Source organism: Asparagus officinalis, chromosome 9 (assembly GCF_001876935.1).
Source record: "Asparagus officinalis chromosome 9, Aspof.V1, whole genome shotgun sequence".
In the NCBI taxonomy this organism is placed as follows: domain Eukaryota; kingdom Viridiplantae; phylum Streptophyta; class Magnoliopsida; order Asparagales; family Asparagaceae; genus Asparagus; species Asparagus officinalis.
The window spans coordinates 47212278-47228509 of NC_033802.1; the positions used below are offsets into that span (position 1 = coordinate 47212278).

At 41.0% G+C, this 16232-nt stretch overlaps 1 protein-coding gene across 1 annotated transcript; it reads left to right on the top strand.

Moving 5' to 3' along the window:
* Positions 2805-3371, top strand: LOC109823418 (uncharacterized mitochondrial protein AtMg00810-like). The gene has a single exon (XM_020389695.1). The coding sequence runs from the start codon at positions 2805-2807 to the stop codon at positions 3369-3371; it is 567 nt and encodes a 188-aa protein (XP_020245284.1).

Below are 16232 nucleotides of genomic sequence, written 5' to 3' on the forward strand. Positions count from 1 at the left end.
TTGATTGGATCATAGACTCAGGCGCATCTAGGCATGTCACAGGAGCATCTAGTGAGTTTGCATTATATTATCCGAGTAAGCATATGCATCCTGAGACAGTTCAGACTGCTGATGGGACATCCCAACCCATCAGGGGTACTGGTTCGGTCCATTGCACTTCATCTGTTACCTTGTCATCTGTACTGCATGTTCCTTCGTTTCTAGTTAACTTACTCTCTGTTAGCTCTCTCATTGATCAATTAAATTGCACTGTGTTATTTGATCGAGATATGTGTGTCTTTCAGGAGAAGAAAACGAGGAGGAGGATTAGGACTGGCATCAGGCGTGATGGTCTTTGGTACTTGGACAGGGAGACTGCAATGATTGCTGCTGCTGTTAGCGGATGGCCAGAGGCAGAAGCGATGCTTCAACATTGTCGGTTAGGGCATTTATCTTTTGATAGTTTGAATTGGTTAGAACCTGAGTTAATGAAGAAAGTGGATAGAAAAGAGTTATTTTGTAATGCTTGTGAACTTGGAAAACGTACTCGTTCTACTTATAGAATGATTGGTCTTCGAAGCTTTGAACCATTTGCACTTGTCCATTCTGATGTTTGGGGACCATGTCCTACTACTTCTATTAGTGGTTTTAGATGGTTTGTTACTTTTATTGATTGTTATTCACGTATGGTCTGGATATACATGCTATTAGTGGTTTTAGATGGTTTGTTACTTTTATTGATTGTTATTCACGTATGGTCTGGATATACATGATGAAGCAGAAATCTTAGATGGTTTGTTACTTTTATTGATTGTTATTCACGTATGGTCTGGATATACATGATGAAGCAGAAATCTGAGGTTTGCAAATGTTTTCAAGATTTCTCGGCCTAAGTGAAGACACAGTTTGGAGTGCAGGTGAAGATTCTTCGAACAGATAATAGGACTGAGTATGTCAATAAGGAGTTTGCCGCTTTTATCTCTAGTCAGGGAATCCTTCATCAAACCACCTGTCCAGACACCCCTGCTCAGAATAGGGTGGCTGAACGTAAGAACATGCATCTACTGGAAGTGGCACGCTCATTGATGCTGGCAATGAATGTGCCTATGTTTTTATGGAGTGAGGCTGTTATGACAGCAGCTTATCTGATCAATAGGATGCCATCAAGAGTATTAGGGATGAAGACATCATGTGAGATGCTCTTGGGCTCGAATATTTTTGTTGTTCCACCAAGAGTGTTTGGATGCACATGTTATGTGAGAGATCACAGATTGATGGTGAGTAAACTAGATCCGTAAGCAGTTAAATGTATTTTTATTGGCTACTCATCAAGCCAAAAAGGATACAAGTGTTGGTATCCCACTGAAAGAAGGTTGTTTGTCAGTATGGATGTGACTTTTCGGGAGTTTGAACCTTTTTATGGGGAGAAGACGGAGTTGAGTTCCTTGTTTGGAGATGGCTCTACTGATGCTAGTAGAGAGGGGGAGAAGGAGAATGAAAATGAGAATGACATTGTGGTTGGGATGATTCCATGTCCTCTTGAGTCACCGAGCAGTGATGGTACACTGCCGAGTAGTGGTGGCTACTCAGGAGGTGACAGTCAAGGTCAGGGGGAGCTGAGAGTATACACGAGGAGACAGAAACAGCAGCATGAGCCGCCTCCTGTGCCTATGCCAGTACCCACAAATGTTGATGTCCCAAGTCCCTCCTCTCTAGTGACTTCTTCATCTTCTCCACCTGAGTCGATAGGTAACGAGTTCTTCCCTGATACTTCTAATACTCCTGTCTTGCTCCGCAGATCCTCCAGAGTCAATGCTGGAAAACCTCCAGCTAAGTTTGGTAGTTGGGATACTGACATTGCGAATTACATTTCATATGCATCCATTCCACCTGCATATAAGTCATTCATTGCATCATTGCATTCAATGCTTGTACCTAACAACTGGCAGGTTGCTAAGCAAGATCCTAGGTGGTTGAGTGCCACGCAAGAGGAACTTCAGGCCTTGAAGAAGAATGATACATAGGAGCTGGTACATTTGCCAGCTGGGAAGCGTGCTGTTATATGTAAGTGGGTGTATACGGTTAAGCAAACTCCGGAGGGCAAGATCGACAGATACAAGGCCAGATTAGTTGCTAAAGGTTATAGCCAAACATATGACATTGACTATGACGAGACATTTGCTCCAGTAGCAAAGATGAGCACTGTTAGAATGTTGGTGTCAACATTTGCTCCAGTAGCAAAGATGAGCACTGTTAGAATGTTGGTGTCATGTGCTGCCAACTTTAATTGGCCACTACATCAGCTAGATGTGATGAGCACTGTTAGAATGTTGGTGTCATGTGCTGCCAACTTTAATTGGCCACTACATCAGCTAGATGTTAAGAATGCTTTTTTGCATGGAGATCTCCAGGAGGAGGTGTATATGGAGATTCCACCAGGCTTCGCTACTTCTCAAGTAGCTGGGAAGGTGTGCAAGTTAAAGAAGTCTTTGTATGGGTTAAAACAGTCTACGAGGGCATGGTTTGACAGATTCAGGTTGGTAGTCTGCGGTATGGGATACAAGCAGTGCAATAGGGATCATACTGTGTTTTACAGGCACTCTAAAACTCGTATCACCATTCTGGCGGTCTATGTTGATGATATTGTTATCACTGGAGATGATGCTGAAGAAATCCTATGGTTGAAGAAGAAATTGGGAGAGGAATTTGAAGTTAAAGATCTGGGGCAGTTGAAATACTTCCTCGGAATTAAAATTGCAAGATCGCGAAAGGGTATAGTGCTTTCTCAGCGGAAGTATGCTCTGGATCTTCTCTAAGAGACAGGGATGTTGGGGTGCAGAGTTGCTTCTACTCCTATCGAACAGGATCATAAGATGTGTGTTGAGGGTGGTGACCCAGTGAGTAAAGAGCAATATCAAAGATTAGTTGGACGACTTATATACCTATGCCACACGAGATCTGATATTACACATGCTGTGAGTGTGGTGAGTAGATATATGCATGATCCCAGAGAGCAGCATATGGAGGCAGTTCGCAGAATTCTCAGATATATTAAGGGAAGCCCAGGAAAGGGGTTGTGGTTCAGAAGTTTTGGACATCTGAGAATTGAAGGTTATTGTGATGCTGATTGGGCAGGTTGTATGGATGATCGTAGGTCCACTACAGGCTACTGTGTATTTGTTGGAGGCAATCTCGTATCTTGGTGTAGCAAGAAGCAAGATGTGGTGGCTAGGTCTACAGCTGAGGTCGAGTACAAGGCTATGGCAGTTAGTCTGTGCGAGTTGATGTGGGTCAAAAACATATTATCTGAGATGCGCTTGTTTAGAAGAGACTCCTTAAAACTTTGGTGTGACAACAAATCGGCGATTAATATTGCAAACAATCCAGTTTAGCATGATCGCACCAAACATGTAGAGATTGATCGGTTCTTTATCAAGGAACAACTAAATAGAGGAGCTCTAACTTTGAGCTATGTGAAATCAGAAGAGCAGCTAGTTGATTGTTTAACAAAAGGATTAGGTTTCTAGAGAGTATGATATCTTTTGTAACAAGATGGGGATGATTGATATCTATCGCCCATCTTGAGGGGGAGTGTTGAGTTATTTAGATAGTAATTAGTCAATGTTATAAGGACCTATTTATAAGAGTGCACTAATATAAAAGGGGTACCTCTCTATGAGAGAAACAACCCTAATTTTCACCCAAAATTCCACAAACTTTAATACATATAAAGCCTTTAAAAAAAGGCGAGAAAAATTGGAGTACCTTCCTAGAACACGGCATGACTGTTGACTCAACAAACACCACAGCTCTATGCTGTCAAAACAGGAATATAATAATATAAAATCTAAATTAAAGAGTTAGAAAATTCAGGCCTGATCGGGAGCAATCGTGATGTCACTGCCCTAGAAGATTGAGGACTTGCCTATCGCCCTGGCGCAATCTGTCCCCTCTCCCCTAGCGGTAAAAACGCCCAGAATCGGCCGGCCTCTGCACTCGGGCGTGAGTCACAGAGCTTATGCTCAGACGAAAACGATTGCCCAAAATATAAATGTAAATATGTAGCCGAAATTTCTTGGAGAAATGAGAGTAGAGAAAGAAGAGAGCTTAGAAGTTGTTCTTCTCTTCGTTGGTGTGTCTCTGAATGAGCTCCACGTCTGCTTATATAGGTGAGGAGAAGTGTAACCCCCGCTGAATCCAAGGGACCGTTACACACAAATCTTGCTTCCGTTACCCGCATGCAGCCGTTACAAAACATGTAAAACGTGCAAAAATATAAGCTTGAGAAGCAAAAAATGTGTGCGTGTGTGGCGTGGCGGGGCGGGCGCGCGCGCGTGTGTGTGAGATAGATATGCAAAGCCCACAAAACCTAAAACACTATTCAAAGCCCAATAAGGAGAGAACCATTATATACCCTATACTATTCATCTCATTTTTCCAATGTGGTACTATTCACAAAGGCAAAATTGTCTTTTCATGAACAAAACATCCAACACTTTACACATTGCTACAACACACGGTCATATTGAAGAAACTCCAACATCTCGTTTGGTACGTGGGAATGAACTCAAATAAGAATGGAATGGAAGAAGAAATGGAATGGAATGTATGTGGGAATGGAATGAACATTCCCATTCTCTTGTTTGGGTGCATTTGTAGAATGAAGCTAGAATAAAAATCTCATTTTCATTCCCATGTTTGGTATCACTAGTTCACAAATGAGAATGAAATCTTATTTTCTAATAATGCCCTTACAAGAACATAGATTTTTAATAAGATAAAAATAAACATTAATGATAATAACTAAACAATTTTATTTATGCATAGGTTATATTAATCTAGCTATGTTTTATACTAATGCACATGTTATCTCTCAGGTGTATGTTCCGTTTATATTTTTTAAACAATACCCACTATTTGTTAGTCTTAAAAAATTAAGGAAAAATAAATAAAAGAGTATCACATCTTTCATAGGTCCAAAAAATAATATAAAGAATGATATCCACAATCCACAGTTCTAGATATCAAAATTAACTCATTTGGTAAATTATCAATAGGGGTATAATTGAAAATTACGTAACTAATTTGATTATCACTTGAATGTGAATGATCATTCCTTATCAATTCACTTGAAATACTCATTCCCACAAAAACTGGGAATGATCATTCCCTGGGAATGGTCATTCCAACTTCTAAAAAATAGGTACGTTTGGTATCGGGAAATGAGAAGTGAGAATGACCATTCCATTCCACCCCATTCCCGTTTACCAAACGAGGCACAAGTGGAAGCTGATTCGAGCATGGCACTAATTGCAATAAAGCAACTATAAAACTACTACTGACTTTATTGGATTATCAACACTTAAAGTCTTTACCAAAATGGTGAGAAAAATCGCAATACCTTCCTAGTTGTCTGCAGTGTTTACAAAGGCATGCGCCTCATGCGCTTGTGATGTGGCGCGATGGCGAAGCTCCACACGTCTGATGCAGCAACGCCTTTTGCACCTCGCCAGTATCCTGACTTTGCGCATGGTGCATTTAGTACATAGTCTCGTATATTTTTGTTCGTTAACATCTAAATTGAGTCTTTATACTCGATAACCCATATCCCAAAAAGTAAAATAAATCCATTAGACCTTTTAGTATCCTTCAATTGAGGACCCTAACTACTTCTCATTTGCTATTTGGTTTTGCTTGGATATTAGTCTTGATTTGACATTTGATTTGAAAAATTATGAAATTTTCTACTATGTTGGATGTGTTAACATTTAAAATTAAGACCTTATATTGTGATTTGGTAGCAAGATATTATATATCCTTGCATATTTTTTTATGTGAATCTCTAAACATGCTCTTCCGTGTTTGATTATTTATCTTAAAAAATTATGTGTGTGGTATGGGCCTCATGTCACTTGGGGTGCACGCATCAAGTTGCGTCTTGCGCATGCACGCGTACAGATCCTTTGTGCCCCGTATTGCTCCTCGCGTGTTAACAACACTGGTTGTCTGATAACAAGAAAACGTCTAAGTGAAAATTCAGTATATCATGATACAAATCTAGTGGGATACAGGTAATGCATATTTGTAAGACACTTAAGAAATATGGATTAAAATGAGTTAACCCCTCAAAATGAGGGGTTTACTAATACTCCTATTTAGAAGAATTAAGAGCTAACCCCTCTAATTATAAAGACTCCTATTTAGAAGAATTAAGAGCTAACCCCTCTAATTATAAAGAAAATAGTCAAAATCCTTGTTATTCCCAAACACTAAAAATTAACCCCTCTAATTATAAAGAAAATAGTCAAAATCCTTGTTATTCCCAAACACTAAAAATGATCATAAGGTTTAAAATAAAACTTATAGAACGGGTTAATTAATAATTTAGTCATTCGGATTATCAAATGGGCTAACTAAGTTAATCCTTCTCCTTAATCCCTTTTCATTAACCCTTCGCCAAACAGGGCCTAAGAAATAGGGAGTTATCCAGCTTAACATTCACAAAGAAAAAGTTTGGTTGACGAATTGACTGCCGAGTGGATTCCTATTAGTAGTGCTTAGGTAGTACGTAGTCACCTCTATCAGCTTGTATGAAACTATCGGTTAATGTAATGATAGAAGCATTTGGCCTGCTTCATGCATCATGCTGTTGTGTAATGTTCAATTTCCTTGATAACGACCGCTAGGAAAACATACATCGCATTTAGTAATTTACACGAGGCATATTAAATGAAAATGCCTTTCTTTCTATTACTGAATCACATTAAAAAAAGTTAATCATCTTATTAACTGCCACAAATATGTATAGGGAAGGGTCAAGAAAATTTAGTCACAATGTGAAAGAGATGCTAACCTTTCAAGCAAAGCCCACAAGAAGTTGTGAAGCACGTGATCACATGGGGCCCACGCCCACCCATGTGATGCTTGAAACCGCGTGACATTTTCACGTGAACAATTGCGTTCATGAGTGTATTTCAAACCGCATGAAGCCAAGGCCCACCCGAATACCGAATACATATATATATATATATGATTGTGATTTTTTAGGTTTTCGGTGCAAGAGTTGTGCGGCTACAGTGCAAGTGCGGGCGTGATTTGTTTGCGGCTGCAGAAGAGAAGAGGGCAGGGTGCAATCGTTTGGCTGCGGGATTCTCTGCGGCAAGAAGAAAAAGTGCAGCCTTTTGTGCATCCTTTTATAGAGAGTTGTTGTGAGGGATTTGAGAGTCTGTTTGAGGGTTTAGTTTGTGAGTGATTGTAAACGCTAGTTGTAATCTCTCCCTCTATTAGTAGATCTCCCCCCTCCTTGCCCCGTGGACGTAGGCAATTTGCCGAACCACGTAAAAATTAGTTGTACTGCTTTTGTGTGATTTGTAATAGCTTTTAGGATCCCTCGATAGGTCAAGATATCCGCTTCAGATTCTTGTCTCCTTTGTGAGACGGGAATTCTTATTGCGATCTGACTCTCTTGTTGTGCTGCCGAAGTGCTGCCGAAATTTCCGCTGCGCGCAACAAGTGGTATCAGAGCCCAGATTTCAGATCTAGGGTGTTTTGAATTAGGTGGAGGAAGATTCGGTTGGAAGCTTGGTTCTTGGAGTTCTAGGCTTCGGTGGAGATAGCATTAGGAATTACGGTTGGAGATTTCGCTTTCCTCGTGTGGATAGGAGATCTATTTGGAATCCGATCTAGGGTTCAGTTGGGTGGTTCCTAATTTCTATCAAATTTATTCTTTCTCTACAATTTGGAGTTAGTTCGCAATGGGAGAAGAAGAAGAAAGCAGCAAATCGATGGCGAGTACAATACAAGTTGGTTTTCAGAACACTAAAATTAGTGTGGTGAAGTATGACGGTAAAATCAACTTTGGTTTGTGGATGAGCGACGTACAAGATGCGCTCAATGCTCAGAATTTGGAAGAGACCATCATGGTCCACGAGAGGCCACCTAAATATGAAGAGGCGGTATGTGATAAGATGAATAGGAACGCTTGTGGGGTGATCAGGTCCTGTTTGGAACAGGAGCTGAAATATGATGTGATTGGGGTGACGTCTGCAATGAAGATGTGGGAAATTCTCAACAACAAGTATCTCACAAAGAGTGTTGAGAACAGGTTGCACTTGCTACGAAGACTCTTCAGATTTTAGATGTCCAGAGGCACCTCGCTAGCGGCTCATGTGAACAACTACACTAAGTTGTTGTCGGACTTGGCGAATATTGATGAGAAGATATCGGATGAGTACAAGATGATTATTTTGTTGGGCTCCTTACCCGATTAGGAGTATGATACATTCGTGCTCACTTTGTTGAACGGGAGATCTTCTATCAGCTATAGTGAAGTGACTAACGCTATGACGAACTACGATTTGAGGAGGAAGGATAAGGAGACTTCCCGCGCTAGTACTTCAGGAGAGGCCTTGTCGACGAGAGGTAGAAGCCCATATCCGAAAGGTGGTAACAGAGGGAGGTCAAAGTCTAGAGGCCGCCACCAATTAACAAAGAACCAATGTGCATTCTGCAAGGAGCAGGGACATTGGAAGAGAGACTGCCCGAAGCTCAAAGAGAAGGAGAATAGCAAGAAAAAGGGCCCGAAGACCAATGAGGTGAATATTGCGAAAGGCGATGATTCCGATGATTCGTGCTTTTCTCTACTGATTACTCCGGAGGTGAACCATGTGGATGCATCAGATTAGATGCTTGATTCCGGTGCTACTTTTCATGTGACCCCTAGGCGAGACTGGTTTGCATCTTTTGAGAAAGTCGACGGGGGCGTTGTTGTCATGGGAAATGATCAATCTTGTGGCGTTTGTGGGATAGGTACCGTGCGGATTAGGATGCACGATGGAGTAGTCCATGAGTTGAAGAAGGTGAGATTTGTTCCTCAACTGAAGAAAAATCTTATCTCGGTTGGAGCTTTGGAGGCGAAGGGATTCAAGGTGACTTTCGAAAACGCTGTAGCGAATGTTACTAAGGGATCATTGGTGGTAATGAAGGGAGTCCGTAATCGAAATTTGTATTATCTGAAGGGAAGCACCGAGATTGGCCAGGTTGCTTCGGCTATTTCAGAAGCGGACATGAGCAGACTTTGGCACTATAGGTTGGGGCACACAAGTAAAAAGTCACTGCAGGCATTGTGCAAGCAGGGGCTATTGAAGGGAGCCAAGAGTGGGAAGATTGAGTTCTTTGAGCACTGTGTTCTTGGAAAGAAGACGAAGGTGAAGTTCAGGACTGCCATTCATCAGACGAGGGGCATCCTGGACTACGTGCACACAGATGTTTGGGGTCCTACCAAGACTGTATCACTTGGTGGTCGACATTGGTTCGTCACTTTTATAGATGACTATTCTAGGCGATGTTGGGTGTACACCATGACGAAGAAGAGTGAAGTCCTAGATATATCCGTGGAGTGGAAGAAGAGATTGGAACTGCAGACTGGGAGAAAGATCAAGACGTTGCGATCCGACAACGGTGGTGAGTATACTTCTGACCCCTTTCAGCAGCTATGTCGAGACGATGGCATAGAGAAACACTTCACAGTTAGTCATACATCGCAGCAAAATAGGATGGCAGAGAGATTAAATCGGTCTTTACTGGAGAAGATCCGATGCTTAATGTCGCAGAGTGGTTTAGAAAAGATCTTTTGGGCTGAGGCACTTACATATGCGAGCCACCTCATTAATAGGCTGCCTTCATCTGCGATTGAGGGGAAAACCCCTATGGAGATGTGGTCGGGAAAGCCAGCACATGACTATGACCAGCTCAAGGTATTTGGGTGCCCTACATATTATCATGGAAGATTGTGCTGAGTAGGGATGTCACATTCGATGAGGCTTCTATCTTGAAGCTTCCCAGCTCTCATCAGGTGGAGAGCGACCCGACGGAGGAGATATCGCAGGTGGTGGAGATCGATGCAGCTCCACATTGTCCAGATGGTACAGTATCCATGCAGGTGCCGACTGAGGTGACGCCAGGCGAGCACGACGGTGATACGGAGGATACGGGTACTAATGTGCAGGATCAGGAACCGACGGCTCAGGTTCAAGATCCTATTGCGGTTCGGAGACAGAGGAGAAACATACAGATGCCAGCACGGTATGCCGACACAGTTGCGTATGCACTTCCGGTGGAGAGTATCGATGAGTTGGTGCCTACTACATTCAGAGAGGCCGAGCAGAGTTCGGAGGCTGATTCGTGGCAGGTGGCTATGCAGGAGGAGATGGAATCTCTTCATAAGAACGATACATGGGAGCTTGTTGAGCTTCCAAAGGGGCGGAAGACATTTGGTTGCAAGTGGGTATACACGAAGAAGGAGAGCATTGAGGGCACTCCATTGAGGTTCAAAGCTAGGTTGGTTGCGAAGGGCTATGCACAGGAGGAAGGTATTGACTATAATGAGGTTTTCTCTCCGGTGGTGAAGTATTCTTCGATTCGGATTTTGCTAGCTTTGGTGGCACAGTATGGTTTGGAGTTAGATCAGTTGGATGTGAAGACGGCATTTCTTCATGGTGATCTTGATGAAGAAATATATATGACTCAGCCATTGGGATTCCGAGCTGCAGGGAAGGAAAAATTAGTTTACAAACTGAAGAAATCGCTATACGGTTTGAAGCAGTCTCATCGACAGTGGTATAGGCGATTTGATGGTTTTATGATTGGTCATTCGTACACTCGGAGCCAGTTTGATCCTTGCGTATATTTTCGCAAGTTAAAAGGAGGTGCGTACATCTCTTTGTTGCTCTATGTCGATGACATGTTAGTTGCCTCTACTTCCAGGTCGGCTATAGATGAGTTGAAAGTTCAGATTTCAAATGAGTTTGAGATGAAGGACTTGGGTGAGGCGAAGCGCATTCTTGGGATGGAGATCGGCAGAGACAAGAAGAAGGGCAGAATTTGTTTGACACAGGTGGCTTATTTGAAGAAGGTTCTACAGCGATTCCATGTTAGCATGGATACGAAACCAGTTAGTGTACCATTGGGAGCCCATTTGAAGCTTTCCGCTGGTCTTTCACCAAAGTCAGTTGAAGATCGTGAGTTGATATCGAAGACTCCATATGCGAGCGCAGTTGGGAGCTTGATGTACGCGATGGTATGTACGAGACCAGATTTGTCACAGGTAGTAAGCATGGTATCAAGATACATGCATGATCCAGGAGTGGGTCATTGGGACGCTGTAAAATGGATTTTGAGGTACATTCGAGGTACGCTCAATGTTGGTTTGGTTTATGAGCGGGACACTAAAGGTGGGCAGTTATGCATTGGTTATGTTGATTCGGATTATACCGGGGATTTGGATAAGCGCCGGTCTACGATGGGGTATGTGTTCACTTTGACCCGTGCCCCGGTGTGTTGGAGATGCACCTTACAGTCGACGGTGGCTTTGTCTACGACGGAGGCAGAGTATATGGCGGTTACGGAGGCTGTGAAGGAGGCTATTTGGCTTCGAGGACTTTTGGAGGAACTTGGTATATCGCAGCGGTCCGTCACTATTCATTGTGATAGCATGAGTGCTATTTATTTGGCGAAGAATCAGGTTTTTCATGCGAGGACGAAGCACATTGACGTTCGTTATCACTTCGTTCGGGATGTTCTTGAAGATGGCGATGTGGAGATTGTTAAAGTCCACACGAAGGATAATCCGGCGGATATGCTCACTAAGGTGGTTCCGAGCAACAAGTTTGATCATTGTCGAAACTTATTGCATATTCGTGATTGTTGAGGCGGTTGGCGGTCATTTGGATGAACTACGTTCGGCTTGATTCCTTGGGCAAGAGGATACGTAGGCAGTCTTTCAGATGCAGCCGGTTTGGATTAGTTGATTTTGATGAGGGTGAGATTGTTTGGACTCTCGTTCGGGTTCTCGACTTGTTATGGATTGAGTTCGTACTGGTCACAACAAGTGGGATATTTGGTTGCTTTGGTGTCGGCTCAGTTTTGAAAAACTTCGCCGATGTGAAGAATTGTGAAGCACGTGATCACATGGGGCCCACGCCCACCCATGTGATGCTTGAAACCGCGTGACATTTTCGCGTGAACAATTGCGTTCATGAGTGTATTTCAAACCGCATGAAGCCAAGGCCCACCCGAATACCGAATACATATATATATATATATGATTGTGATTTTTTAGGTTTTCGGTGCAAGAGTTGTGCGGCTACAGTGCAAGTGCGGGCGTGATTTGTTTGCGGCTGCAGAAGAGAAGAGGGCAGGGTGCAATCGTTTGGCTGCGGGATTCTCTGCGGCAAGAAGAAAAAGTGCAGCCTTTTGTGCATCCTTTTGTAGAGAGTTGTTGTGAGGGATTTGAGAGTCTGTTTGAGAGTTTAGTTTGTGAGTGATTGTAAACCCTAGTTGTAATCTCTCCCTCTATTAGTAGATCTCCCCCCTCCTTGCCCCGTGGACGTAGGCAATTTGCCGAACCACGTAAAAATTGGTTGTACTGCTTTTGTGTGATTTGTAATAGCTTTTAGGATCCCTCAACAGGTCAGTCCTAGAACTGATGAGAGGAAGAGCCGATATCTCACTTTGTTGAGATATCCGCTTCAGATTCTTATCTCCTTGGTGAGACGGGAATTCTTATTACGATCTGACTCTCTTGTTGTGCTGCCGAAGTGCTGCCGAAATTTCCGCTGCGCGCAACAAAAGTAAGGACCAAACTTTCTGGCTTCTTTCAGATATAAGCTCGTGCTGCAGCCAAACCAATTTCGGAGGAAAGGACCTCAATCAGGTATTATAAAACATTGTCGATAATAGTGAAGATCAGAAATTCTAACCAACTCCTTATCTGAATGCAATTTTCTTAACCAAAATTAGAGGGGAAAAAAAGGAAATCATTTAGCAACAAAAAGCACGCCCGTTAAAGGTCGGCAATAATACTTGAACCTTGATATTTGATTCAATTTCAGGACCTTAATCATTTGTAAAGTTGACAAAATTTCGCTTGTGTTCCTAGATCATTCACAAAATTGATCAATAACTGTCATGAGATGCATGTATTTAGAACACAAATGCATGCATTTAAAACACAAGTGAAAGTAGATTACGGACCAACATCCTAAAGAGATGATCCTGCATAATGCCTCAGAGAAAACACTACCGATAAAAAACAAAACACTGCCTTCAATGGAAGAACTTAGTCTAACTTCTTCAAACGCCACCAGAGCTAAAGCAAACAGCAGCAGATCGCGGACTTTTAAAAAGTGGTGTCACCATAATTAACAATCTAAGTAATTTACAATCGACCCCGAAATTTTTTTATATTTTAAGAAAAATACATAATAATGTAATTAGTAACGGTTAGTCTAAGGGATGTAGACTCAAAGCTTGAATCAAACAAATTGTTGAATAGCAGGTTTCCTAATCTATTTTGGTAACGTGATTCTTAATCTGTTTTAGTAACATGATACTTAATCTGTTTTGGTAACATGATTCTTAATCTGTTTTGGTAACAGGTTATTAGGATTCCTAATATGTTTTGTTTTTTTTATTTTTAAATTCCTAATCTGTTTTGGTTTTAGGTTATCTATATATATGGAACGCCTTAGAAGAGATTAGACATCAGAAAAAGAGGGTTTTGAGAGAATTCTTCAGAGAGATTAGATTCTATTTGTGGGCAATGTAATCTTCTTCAATATTAATCAAAGAATTATGTGGTGTGGCTCACGAAGACGTAGGCACGATTGTCGAACCTCGTTAATCTGGTGTGTTCTTTCTTGTTTACTTTCCTGTAAGTTTTTTATCTTTTATTTGTTATGATTTTTCCTACTATCCTACTCTCAAACACAAGGCCCGGAAGGGTAAGGGTTCGATTTGATTGTTTCGAATCCCCAACAACCGGTATCAGAGCTTCGTTCAGAAAGATTGTGAGAGAGTCATGGCAGAGGAAAGCAAATCTAAGATCGAGAAGTTTGACGGATCAGACTTCACCTATTGAAAGTCACAGATGGAGGACTAACTATACCAGAAGGACTTGTATCGCCCGTTGATGGGCAAGGCTAAGGGAAAGAAGAAAGAAGAGTCAGACGAGAATTAGGAGATACTGGATAGGAATACTCTAGGGCAAATCCGGTTGTTGCTCGCCAAGACAGTCGCACACAACATTTTGAAGGAGAAGACGATGGTGGGGCTTATGGAAGCACTCGCGAAGATGTACGAGCAACCATCTGGCGCAAACAAGGTGCATCTCATCAAGACACTCTTCAATCTCAAGATGGTAGAAGGACGCTCATTCACAATGTACCTTAGCGAGTTCAACACGATTTGTCACGCCCCGCTTCCCAAAATATCAGGGAATCGGAACGTGAACAAGTCCGCGACGTATTAGACTGAGGAGAAATAAGTACTAGACCCCTTCTGCTCAATCTAATACGCTAAGCGTCAAACAAATATAAAGCGAAGGCACAGGTCCCCGATCACAGTAGTGCGAATATAATAAACAATTCAGAACAAAATAATACATATCATAACTGAAACATCATCCCAGACATAATATTCGGGCCAAACATACCCTTATACAAAACTATCTAAATGAAATGCTGGAAAAATATAAAATACAACGATCCGACAGAAAATAAAAGTACTACAAAAGTAAACCAGGGTCATCAACTAACTAAAAAAGGTAACTAAGCTTTGACTTATTCTTCTGCTCCATCTGCAAAGCCTTCCTGCGGAGGAACCTCTGGCTCCTGTTCTACTCCGAACTGTAGCTGTCCGTCTTCTAAATCTGACGTACATCCCGAGAGGAAAGGAGTACGTCAGCGTGCATTGCACACGACAAGATCCCAAAAGGAAGAATAGAAACGGTCGTGCGACCAATGCAATAATAGTAATAACAATGGAAACATGCAACTGAAATACTAATAATCTAAATATAATTTACTATTAGAATAGAATAATCAGAATAAATCCAAAGAAATCAACCAAGTAACAAGTCGATCATGCAGCTGGCAATCAGAATAATCATCCAAGTGCAGAGTCATACACTAGATGGAATTAATACTTAAAAATCTACAATTCGGGACATAGTACGTCGAGCGAAATAATCCAATCAAGGAAACCATCATGTATATATCATATGTCTCGAATTGTAGATAATTAAATATTAATCTCAATCTATGTATGAAAAGAAACATAACTGGTCTGTATCTCACAATAACTCATAATCATCCGAGTAACGATGTCGTGTAACTAGCCATTCTATAACAGGTCACTGGTACATATCTCACATAGACTCAACGTTCCTGTCATCGGATAACTGACTGTTCACAAATCCTCTACGTGCATCCAATCTCGCTACACATGCGGCCTAGAGGACTACACGCAATTCGTTTCTGCCTGGTCTGAACTTCAAACAGAACTTGGGTGACGAAATAAATTCTCACTGACCAAAGTGATGTACACACTTCACCTTAGCCCTACAAACCAACCCCAGTGGCGACACCGACCACTGGTGCGAGCCTGGAAGATACATCAACAGCCTTATCTGATCACATGAACCATGACTTTCCCATCCCAACTCTCTTGTATTTTCTAAGTCAACAACACACAAGTCTCTAGGTCTTATTCATGTCACACAGGTCACTATAGTCATAAACTCCTAACGATTCTCAATCACAACAAGGAACAATCAATGTAACTAATCATGTACAATAATATCATAGCATATCAGATAATCAAGATTAAGAATTTGAATCATAAAATTGTTCTAAAATAATATTATGAAATAATAAATTTATTTACTTCAAAATAATTTCTTTTACAATTTAAATTCTTTTAATTTAAGTTAAAATAATCCTTTTTCCAAAATAAGTTATTTTCTTATTATAATAATTCTAAAAATAATCTTTTAAAAGAATAAATTCATAAATTCAAAAATAATCTTTTTTATAAAATAAATCCTCATTAATTCAAAATAGTCTATTTTTCCAAATAATTTCTTTTTAAAAATATTTATCATTCTAAAATGATTTCTTCCACAAGATTCTCAAATAAATTATTTTTAATTAATATAATTATCCAAAAATGATTCTGCTACCGAAATAAATTCTTTTAATTTATCATAATTATTCTAAAAATGCTATTTATCATATTATTATGATTTATCTAATATTATTCACCAAACAATCCCACACAGATAATTATATCACAAACTAATCTATGTAATCAATTAATAACAGATATGAATATTGAAAAGACAAGTCAATGAGCAAGAGGGATCTTGCCTACGAGGCCAATGGCCTAATGATGATGTGACGTGACGGATCTGAAAC